Source organism: Trachurus japonicus, chromosome 13 (genome assembly GCF_045865225.1).
Source record: "Trachurus japonicus isolate A0001 chromosome 13, Traja_1.0".
Lineage (NCBI taxonomy): Eukaryota > Metazoa > Chordata > Actinopteri > Carangiformes > Carangidae > Trachurus > Trachurus japonicus.
In genome coordinates this window covers 29443475-29454924 of record NC_140919.1, presented here as the reverse complement: position 1 = coordinate 29454924, position 11450 = coordinate 29443475, and the positions used below count along the sequence as shown (strand labels likewise).

General features: G+C 44.3%; 1 protein-coding gene across 3 annotated transcripts in view; it reads right to left on the bottom strand.

The window, feature by feature from the left end:
* Positions 1-3222: 3222 nt before the first annotated feature.
* The window catches only part of cdon (cell adhesion associated, oncogene regulated), a 32320-nt gene continuing 24092 nt past the window's right edge, over positions 3223-11450 (bottom strand). For all 3 annotated transcript variants that reach the window (XM_085795869.1, XM_085795868.1, XM_085795870.1), the window contains exons 11-19: positions 11147-11350; positions 10543-10724; positions 9507-9612; positions 8017-8139; positions 7572-7763; positions 6495-6796; positions 6256-6335; positions 5067-5329; positions 3223-3427 (exon numbers count right to left, since the gene is read on the bottom strand). In XM_085795869.1, the coding sequence (XP_085651995.1) occupies positions 3273-3427; positions 5067-5329; positions 6256-6335; positions 6495-6796; positions 7572-7763; positions 8017-8139; positions 9507-9612; positions 10543-10724; positions 11147-11350 (1607 nt within the window). In that variant the 3' untranslated portion in view covers positions 3223-3272. The remainder of the gene's footprint in view (positions 3428-5066; positions 5330-6255; positions 6336-6494; positions 6797-7571; positions 7764-8016; positions 8140-9506; positions 9613-10542; positions 10725-11146; positions 11351-11450) is intronic.

The window sequence follows — 11450 nt, the reverse complement described above, 5'->3', positions numbered from 1 at the left end:
GACATATTAGAGCAAATGCATATACATTGCAGAATTTCAAAGCATATTGCTCAAGGCTGAAATTGCACACTCCTGAATAATGTCTGTGGGATATTGTAGAATCCTTGCACATAAAACAATCCTCATTAATAAATTATCCCTATCAAACAAAACAGACTGCATTGCTCAAGGTCTTGCACATATATCCTCAAGTGCTCAGTGATAGAGATGACTGCATAGCTGCTTTATTTTTCTGCAGGCTGCTTGTCATCACTAGGCTCATTATTGATCCGGAGTGGACTGATTATGCTGGAATTGTGTGGTTTGCTAATGGGAGAGGGGGGATCTGCATCTGGGGCAATGGATGCAGCTGGGATAAAGATGAAGCTGTATTTTTTATTTTATTTTGTGTCTTAATCCTGATTAAATGCAACAGGTGGAGTTGATAAATGCAACAATTTGACAAGCCAACATGTGAGCCTGATTACAAATAAATAGCTGATATATTTCAGGGAACAAGGAGATTATTGGTCTTATGCTGCACATGAGCTCATCATTTGCAGTGACCCACTGGAATGCTGTTGGAGTTTATCCAACCACAACATGCTTCCCTTGGGGTTTGTGACATCTCAAGGATAAAACTGCCCGGGGCTGAATCAAGCGAGTTAACAACACACTGCCCGATTCATAAGAATTGCATTCATTCAGGGTGTGCTGGAGAGGGGAGAGGAAGAATGGTGGGCGGAGGGGAGAGGGACTGGCGTTAACAGGTCGGCTCTGCAAGCAAGGGGCAGAAATTCCAGGGCGGACAATGAGTTTTCTTGTTCCCATGGGCTCCTTAATGAAGGGGTGTAGCTGCGTGGGTAGAGGGTGCAGGGCAGGACTGAGGGAGAGTGCCGACTGACAGACGTGGGAGATGGAGAAGCAGCTCATTTAGAGACAACCCTGCCCTTATCTTTTCCTCATCAGCCCAGCCTGCATCTGTCAGCATCCCCTCTCTCTCTCCAGACCATTTCTCTTTCATTTCCAGCTTCATTTCCTTCCCATTGTTTGGTCCCTTTTTCTTCCAGCAGCAGCAGCAGCAGCAGTGAGGGATAATGGCGACTGAAATAAGCCACTGCATGAAAATTGAAACAAAGGTTGAAAAAGAAAATGGCCAAAGGCTGGCAAGGTCTTTCCATCATTCTTGAGTATTTTTTTGTTTTGGTCCCCATACTCAAAAACAAACACTTTCCTGATCAGTGTATATGTGAAACACTTGAACGTTTCAGGATTGAGAAACTGAGAAACTCAGGCAGGCTATTCCTGGGGGGAAATAAGTGAGTTTAAGTCAAGACAACTGGGCAAATGCCACCAGCCTCAAAGCACAACGGCCGCCATGAAGACTAAAAATAACGGCCGGAAGAAGCTGTGCCACGCCTCAGCAACAGGCGAGTAAATCTGTGTGCCAGGAATATCCCGTATACCATCAGGGAGAGGAGAGATGCCAGACAAGCTAGGGCCTGAGGACTGGCAGCCGACTCCGGAGCAAACACGGGCAGACAGGCACCAGGCATGGAAAGCCTGCACCACAGTCATCCTCGGTGAAGCACAGCCAGCCCTGTCATCTCCCCCGCTGCAATCCTATCAACTCCAATCAGCCAACACACCATGGAGATTATTCTAAAACCAATGGAGGATTTAAGCCTTCAGATAATGGGTTTGGCTGACTCAGGCTGAAACATGAGAAGAGTATATTACAACTGTTTTATGAATGAGTTGTCTGCAGCACAGAAGGAGCATCATGCAGCAACTTCTGATGACACAATCTCAACTCACCTATTTATGATTTGTGAGTCCAGTTTGTTGTCTGTGGTGAGTTACCACACACACATCACACCGCTTTGAATGTTGGCAGCTCAATGCAATGAAATTGAATGTCATTCAACCACTTTTTTCTGTGTTTGCTCTCAGGGTCGCCTTACTTCAAATCATGAAACCTAGTTTCCCACTTAGCCCCTGGTGGTATGTGGCCATGCAGATGATTTTGGTTTCATGTATCACAGTTGTAACATTGTGAGATGTCTGCCTGTGAATCAGCCTGGAGGAGGTAAAGGAAAAAAGTACAGTATGCTGTTTGTATTCCTGATGACTTTTGCTTGAAAACAGCACAGCTCCCTCAGACACAATATCCCATTTACTCCAGAACATCCATGTTCACACATTTCTTCTGCTCTGTCAGTCAAATGAAACAAAACTATCCACATCTTACTATAAACCACGTCAGGACAGTAAAAAAAAGGTTTGGGTGATTCTTCATGACCCTTTCATACCAAGAATGCCACACTGATATGTTTCCTCTGAATGGAGCATTTGCTGTTGTTTAAATGTTTTGCGAGAGAATTTGACCTGGTCACATAAAGCCCACCATGCTGAACAACTCTGTTTTAATGTAACTACCCGACTCCTCCAACAGATTGGGGCCAGTAGGTCAACAGTCCTCTTGGAGCAACAGTGCATTTTGCGTAAAGTGATGAGCTATCAAGTATTCACTGAAGCACAGAGCAGCAGCCTCAGTCTGAACAGTGAGGGGAATGTTCACCCTGTTCAGGGGTCACTGCGGTGGAACAGCCCATCACAGAGCCACATCAAAGGGCTGCCAGAAATATCGATGGGTTTGAACCGAGGCCGGGAAATTCACTCTGGCAATCGTTCATCTGGCACAGCTGTGCGTAGTCGGGGGGGAGGAAAGACATAGAAAGACATGAAAATAGGCTGTTGTGTTACTCTTCCATATCTTCTCTTTATATTATTACAAAACTTTACACGGACAATTGCTAATCTCCACACTGAAGTGGAACGGGGACGTAACAACAAAAAATAAAAGGTTTTTCTCATCCAAAAAGGCATAAATAATATAAAAGACAAACTTTTTTTCTTTAAAACAGATACATTCATATGAAATAATATTTTACTACTACAAAAAATAAATAAGTCATCTAAAAAGTTTTTGATCTTTTATGAGAGTCCTCCCTCCAGTGGAATACAGTTTCAGTCTTTAAGTAACGCTCCCTTTCCTCTTTGCGTTACTCTCCATCTGGCTTTGCTCTCAGTCTCTCTTCTCACACGACGCTCAGCTCAGCTCGGTCCATCCACAGTTTTGTGTCCTTGTCACAGTGACATGCAGTATCTCTGACTATCCCATGCTGCTTGTCCTCCTTCCTCTGTGGTATTTCCACGACTTTCTCTCTCTGCCCGGGTTCCTCTAAATCCCTCCACACTGCAGGAGAGTGTGTTTGTGTGTGGGCTAGTGCTCAGACCTCCTGTGGGCCCGGCTGGATCAGCTCTCCTGCCAGGCTGCTGCTAGAGATCCACCCAGGCTTTTCGTCACAGTCCAAGTCTGGCAGGCCAAGACTCTCCCAGCATACCACAGGCCCCTCCATGTCCACGCACTCCAGCTCCTCCTCAGCTGCACAGAGAGAGAGAGTCTTTGGTTTAGACTTCATATTAAAAACGACAAGCACAGATTCTGCACAGGCCCACAGTATAATTTGTGGTGATGCTACATAGTTTGCCCGCTCACAACACAGGACTGGTAATAATATAAAAACTTGCGAGTAAAGCATGTAGAAGACTTGGATTTCACAATCGTGCTGAACCATGAGTGAGTATAAATAAATGTTTTCACTTTACCATCACTGATTTGTAGCTCTAACGTCCCAGAGAAATTGTTTGAAAAGATCAATGGCACTCACGTCTGTCTGGTAAATATGAAGCTACAGCCAGTGGCTGATTAGCTCAGCTTAGCTTACTGTAGCTAACAGACTGGAGGGAAAGAGTCTGGCTCTGTCCAATGTTGACAACATCTTCATCACATTATCTCTTTTAAATATCACTATCAACATTTCACTCCTTTCTCAGGCTTCTCTAGTACAATAGCAGATGGGTGTCAGCCAATCAGAAGAGAGGAGGCTCAGAGCCTTTCTTCTGATTGGCTGACTATTTGCTAAATGATGGAATAACAATAGAGCGGATAACAGGTAAAATACTCTAATACCCTGTATTAGATCCAGGTGGGTGGGGCTTGTGACTCCTTTTTTATGATATCACAGAGTTACAAGAATCCTGCTTTTATTAAGGCTCATTTTCTAAATACCAGGTGTGTGCATTTCTCTGTGAACTGAGCACTTGCACTGTCACATTATAAGCTAGTAGAACCTTGACCGGCTTTATAATAAAAATAGAAAATAGACATGACAATTTCACTTCTATAGATTGTGGGGCCTTTAATTTTTTTACACAAAAAGAAGTTCAAAAATGTTTCTTTTAATTGGTCTGGATTTCTAAATGGAAATCAGACAAGTGTGTTTCAAAAACTATTCCATTTGAAAATCATTTGAAAGTAACAAATTCAAAATGTGTTATTGTTAAAAGTTATTTGTTAATCATTTTAGTCATTTAATTTCACTGCTCTGCATTCCTACATTTATGATGATATACTTCACTGCTTACCATTTCTACCATCAAACCGTGAGAAGACATTCTTACAATCAAACATGAGTGCAATAAAAAAAATACTATGCAGTACTTATATCACCTTATAGCTTTATTACAGTCAGACGGGAATATTTAAGCAATGCATCACGACAGCCCATGGTATACGCTAATTATACCACAGCTAAGGGACGTTGTTCGGCCCGATATGACGATAGCCACCACCACTAGAACCCACTTTAGTGCCCACTGCGACGTCCCTCCTACTCGTCGCAGCATAGCCCTTCAAAGCTCCTGTTGCTAGCGACGACCAGCGCTTCACTCGGACTGTATTTCTTTTTTTTCTTTTCTTTTTTCAGTCCTGACAACTGCTGCCACTGTCAGGGGCAGGAGACGTGCACAGACAGCTCAAATTCACCTTTCTGTTTTATAATCAAAGATTACCAGTAACTATCTGCGCCTTCTTTTTTTGAATAAACTGAAAAACTAAACAACATAATGAATGCTGTAAAAGCTGTGAGAAGTGTCTGTTCTCTGATTCTCTGTTGGTAATTTAAAATACAAAGAAAGATTTTGTGGATTTTGTTGGCATTGAGAATAAAAACATGTCTCACCAGTGTTGTCTGCTGGACAGTTTTCATTGTTCCCAACCAGACAGCAGGAATGCTGCGAGGGCGAGGACTCCTTGTGCTCATCTGGCTGGTACCCTTCGTCGGCCTCCTGCTCACCAGAGTTCCTCTGGTTGTCGGGGCCGTGGCACTGCGATGAAACCTGGCCCAGGGGCACCATCTCCAGCCCGTCCTGCTGGCACGGCGCCACGCGATGCATTAGAGGCAAAGTGCCACTGGAGAAAGTGCCATTGGTCTTGTTGTAACATCTGCTCAGAGACATGGGAGGATGGAAAGAAAAGTGGGACACAAACATACACTGGTTTATAGGTTGACAACACTCAGCAGTGATTCACTCACTGTGCCAGCTCTTCCTCTCTGTAGATATCTGTGGGTTTTCCGCCAGACACAGAAAACCCTTGTGTTAACACTCTTAACAGTGTCCAAAACAATGACAGCTCTAACACAACTGGAGCACTCTTGCACAGCTGCAAAAAGCATTTAACAGTTGAACCGGAGATTAAAGGTCCAGTCTCGCTGCCTCTAAATAACTGTGACACACTGTGGTTTTGCTCTCTGGTGAGGTTCCCAAATGCAGACGCTTGCGAGCAGTGATCTTCACCATGTTTCCCTAAACTCTGCTTCACTCTGACGGTACATGATTGGATAGTGACCACACCCCCTCTTTTCCCAGCAGCCGGAGGTAAATAAACACAGGGCTCATTAGGTCTGCTGGCTGGGTGCACACAGGGTAAACTGTGATGCTGGGGACCCTTAAATACATAAACAGGACTAGCAGGAGGGCAAATGTGCGTGTGCATGTGTGTGTGTTTGGGGCTGGTAGGGGTTACAAGCAAAGTAGAACACTTTGTCTCAGCTGTATCGTATGTAATATGAGTTATGTTTGATTTTCTCAGGCCAGTTCATCCCACAGTCACTTTGACTGAAAATATAGACAACAGAAACAAGTTGGTTTACTATGTTGTTGCTTTTTGTTCCCACGTGATCAAATGTTGTGCTTTCTGCAGCTTAAGGATAGATATCACTGTAGTTTCTAGTATGAACCTCGTGCTTTTTTCTGATCACCATCAATCTTTTACAATATAAAAAACCTTGAAATATGAAATACAGACATAATATGAGCCAGATATCCATAAACACTCATTGAAATAATAAAAAAGAGACTTTTTCTGACCTGTTGTTGTTGCAGAGGTTCTGACAGCTCATACAATCAGAGGACTCTGTTTGAGGAAGAGCTGTGTACATGCCTCCACCCTGACAAGAGAACACAAACAACAGACTTAGCCAAGCTTAACCAAATTTTTACCAAAGTAAAACACCACACTTCATTCAGTGCTTGAAAGCAACGATTGAGACGTCCAGGGCCTGAGGTCTGGAGCACTTTGTGGTATCTGTAATAACTGTGACACTCACATTATGGTGGTGGTGAGGGTGAGGGTGCGAGTGCTCGCAGTCGCGGGTGCTGTGTGGCAGGGTGCCATCGTGGCCGTGTGGGTGGCCAGGTGAGAACAGGCCACCAGAGCCGTTGAGCAACGCCAAGCCATTGGGGAGTTTGTGGTGGAGGTGATGGCACCCTTGAGGTAACATGGGGCCACTGTGCCCATAGCCCCCGTGGACACCCCCATTGATGCGGCTGGCACCGGGCAGTGTGGTGTACTCAAGAACATGGCCGTTCATCTCTGCTGGCTGGTACAAGTAGCCAGGAGGGTCGTACTCTACAGCGGAGAGGGAGGGAGAGCGGTGAGGACAGCGGTGGAGAGCAAAAAGTCTGATCTGGTTGATAAATAAGCTATAGCTAATTTACTCTTTTGTAACAACTGCACATAGGGTGAATATTTATAGAACCGATTTGAATTTTATTAAGGCTTAAACTTATGTGTAATCAATAGTGGGGTCCCTTTAAGTGATAGGTATGGTCACATTTGTCTAACTGCTAGCTAGCTGCCTGCTTCAGCTGAATCAGTCACCGAGCACAACCACTTGGCCGTGTTTTTGGTGCCAGTGCCTTTAGGGAGATTTTACATGAAAATATGACTGACTAACAGACAGAGGGGAAGTCTATACTCCTGCTTTTTGAGTTCAGTAGAGAGTTGAGTAGAGGCTCTTTATCCGTCTTTATATACATTTATGGTACAGAGATGCTTTTTTATATTGGTATTGTTGGGCTGTCGTGTTCAGCGTGTGAAGAAGTTAAAATGAAAAAAATACACTTTGACAGACAGGACTGAAGACAGAACTTTATGATATTCTTTAGTATCTATAATAAAATGTAAACTTTTATGCAGCCACAAAAAAGTCAGCTATTCCCCCAAAATGTTTAAGCTGCTAAACTATTTACTGATCCAACAGGTCTGGTAAAGAGTCCATCCTACAATTTGCAGGTCTAACTGTCATTTTAGAGTGATCACGAGTACAGTAAACACAACATATGAAAAAATGATGTTTGGTTTAAAACCACATTATACAACATGTTCTTTTCCATAAACTCACTGTGCATGTTGTGCTGCTGTCGATTCCTCCAAAGGCACATGGCAATAAAAGCCAACAGGATAAGCACCATCACTCCCAAGACACAGCCCACAATCAGGTAGAGCAGTCCTCCAGGAGGGCTGGGCGGCTCCTGTGGATGAGGGCCCGGTGGGGTGATTGGGTGCTGGCTGGGTGACCCCGGGGACTGACGTGCTGCAGCAGAGATGGAGGAGGAGACAAGAAGCAGCTTTTTACCCACTAGCAACAACCAGAAATGACACAGTGCCAGACTATAAAATGCCAGCTATTGTTGCTGGTGTCATAAAACCTAGTACATTTATGTTGTGTAATTATGCCGATCATACCCATCGTTAAAGCTAGAGCCGTTGCAGAAACACGCCTGGATGTATGATAAAGCGGGGGGTTTGGTTGAAACATGTCTTTGTGGAACAGTCTCTTGTCTTACCTCTGGTTTCACAGATCATGACATTGCTGTATTCGCTTTCTCCCCCATCATTAAAGCACTGCATCTTGATATCATAGGAAGTCTCCGCCTGGAGGTGTCCAATCATGTGCCAGTGTTTTACAGCTGAGAAAGAACGAGAGACAGAGGAGGAGGAGACAGAGGGGGACAAAGGTGAGAAACCACTTCCTCTGCAAGTCAGTGTTGACTCACGTTGCCTGTGTAAACTCACACTCGGTGTTCTCTTCCAACCTCTTCGTGCCTCACACTGTCATGCAGGTCATGTTCTTTAAGGCTCTCTTGCTTTCTCTCTCATTCACCCCCTCCCACCAGCCCTTCTCTCTTACTCCATCAGTCCCACGAGGGCCCAGACAGTTGCTTTATTCTAGATGAGCTCCATATATGGCAGCTTGATGTTTGTGCTGGCTTACCTCCAGTATTCCCATTACACACACACACACACACACACACACACTGCAATACCGCACAAAATCACACTACTATGTGCTCTGCAATCACAGATGAGACGACAATCTCCAACCTGGAAATGCTACATTTCCGACAAATGAGGCTGAAATAAGTTGCTGTTCTTGCTGTGTTTTGTTTAATATAAAGTGTAAAAAAAAAAAGGCTGCACATGTGTTACTTCTACCCCAAGGTAGATTTGAGCACTTGTGAATGAGAACATTAAAAGAAACCTGCTGCTAAAGCAAAATCTCCTCTGTGCTGTAAAACTAAATAATACGGAAGCAAAGTTTAATTTACAGATAAACACCGATTTGTGCCCGGTCTCAAACAAGACACAAGGAAAATAGCTAAAATGACGACCACAGGCAGGTAGGGCAGTACTCTAAATATGTCTAAATCATGTCTGTGAAACTGAGAATCAAAAACAGATGAGTGCCATACACAGCAGAATTACACACTAAGATACAATTGTTTGAAATTCTGCATCCTCCTGACATCAAAGAACAACAGAATTTCTGACTAAATCTAGTTCCAGCACATCTTTGACCTACAAATCACCAAAACAGTGTTGACTGGGTAGAAACCGCTGCACACATCTGTCTCCAAGGCTGTGGAAAGATGTTGAAGAGTTGGACAGAGTAAAAGGACATCCCTCTTCTCTCTCCTGTACCAGGCTCCACTGTTAGCATTCCACACAACAACCTGAGCCCCTCTCCTCTGACTGGGCTCGTATTTCAGCTCCGGCCCATTAGTTGGCAGCCATTTATTAAAAACAGATTTCAGAAAGCCCTGCTGCCCAGGGACAGCTCTCTCTATAAATCAAACAGCAAAAAATGCCCCTCTTCACTACACCCCTCTCTTTAATGCTGAGTATCCATTACCCCTCCAACTCCCACTTTATCTGCACCGCGTGAGCTCTACGTCCGGCGACGGATGAGGCTGTCGACAAACACTCCACATAAGCTACACACTGAATTTGCAGTGAAAACACACACACAAACACTAAAATTTGCATTGCAACCTACCATCCACCACATCCCTTTTGTAGTCGCTGTCGTTGTCGCTATCTGTGGGCCGGTAGTAAATGTAGAAACCTTGGATTGGAGTGTTGTTGTTACTCGAGGGACTATACTGCATTGGGATGGAAAAAAAGATTACGTTAGACTACAGCAATCTGGTGAGCAATTATTATACAAAGAGAGGAAATTTTCCAGCAACTAATGGGTGCTTGTTATCAGCAGATGTACAAGGACTGCGAGCGAGATTGTGATTGCACTGTCTGTCTGAAGTTCAGGATATAATGAGACTGTCTGAGGTTGAGTAACTGCGGGGAACTATCTGCATCCATCTGCAGCTAAACTGTTGTAGGCGGGAGAAACAGCTTTGAAGAACAACATAGATGGACAGGGCCTCTTAATCTCAGTGCTTAATCAGCACAGCCGCTCAATTAAAGGTCTGATTGAGACTCCGCTGCCAGCAGCTTAACAGCAGCTTAAACACAGGTGAGCCAGCTGGAAAACACACTACATCAACCAGTGTTTACTACATTTTTCTACCACTGGCTGGTCTTACACAGTAGTCAAACTAGATTATTGACTTTTAAGGTACTTGCACTTTTCCATTTTATGCTACTTAATCCGTTTCCTTCAGAGCTGGAAACCTAACACTTAATATCTGGGCCCAAGCCACACTGGAGTGTAAAAAACTCACATGACTTACTTCAACTTGAGAGCAAAGCTATTGACCAAGCCTACAGATTTGACTGTGTAATGATCCAGACCTGTGTTTATCTAAACCTGTGTTTATTTAAACATAACTGGCAGTGAATGCATCTGACATTTTACCAACAATCCCTTACTGTATATGCCCAGCTACAGTAAGCATGGCAGGTCAAATCTCCACTAGGAGAATTTAGGTTTGCCTTTGTTTTTTTCCTGTATGATCTTGTCATTTCCCTCTCCTACAGCTGCTTGTTTCCCTGCTCTCATCCTTCAAGTGAAGCATCTACTGGATAAACTCCACTAGTCTTAGGCGTCTTAAGTGTGTCAGCGGTGTACTCACAGTCCAGCGCAGCATGATTTGTGTGTCACTGATGGCGTCTGTGGATGAAATGTGAGGTCCGACCACGGGGCGGTCTGCCATACGCGGGCTGGCCTGGGGCACCTGATACGGCTTTGAGGGAATGCTGTGGGGACTCTCGCCATACATGTTCATGGCTACGACCCGGAACCTGTAGGTGGAGCCTGATAGAGTGATACAAAGAGAAAAGCTCTGTTACAGTCCAGTGGCGCTGAAAAGAAACAAACTGATCAGCATCAATTGGTATTCATCAACAAATCATAACCTGTTAGGATTTATCATCATTAAGTTTGAGCTCATTTAGCCAAAGTTAAGAAGTAAGACATGGAAACAAATCTTCAGATATTTGCTGAATGATGGAGTCAGTCTTGCAGGTAACATCATCCTGGATTAAGATTTACTGATTAAAATCTTGGTAGAAAAATAAAGTTAAGACAGATAAGCAAACTAGTCACTGGATGATCATTTTAGATTTGTGTGTTTTTCTCACTGGGCTAAGGATAAAAAAAACTCTTATCTGGGCAGAGCAATCATGTCACGCTCCACTGGACTGTGGAGAAAGGTTTTGAACTATGTGAAAACTCACCGGGCTCCAGATTGCGAACTTCCACAGACAGTTTGAGAGGCGAGATGTTATCCGCAGCCACAACCCACTCCGCGCTGCGGCCGCGCCTGTACTCCACGCGGAAAGCCGTGATCGGAGAGCCACCATTCGCCCTCGGGATCCAGGTGACGTAAACCGAACTTTCGGTCGCCATGGAGATGGTTGGCCGATCAGGGGCTTCGGGTACTGGGACAGAGAGGGACATACTTTGAGTCGTGCAGACTTCTGTGAATCAAATTACAAAAAAAACACACAGAGAAGCAATAAGATCTGGCATCACCGCGCC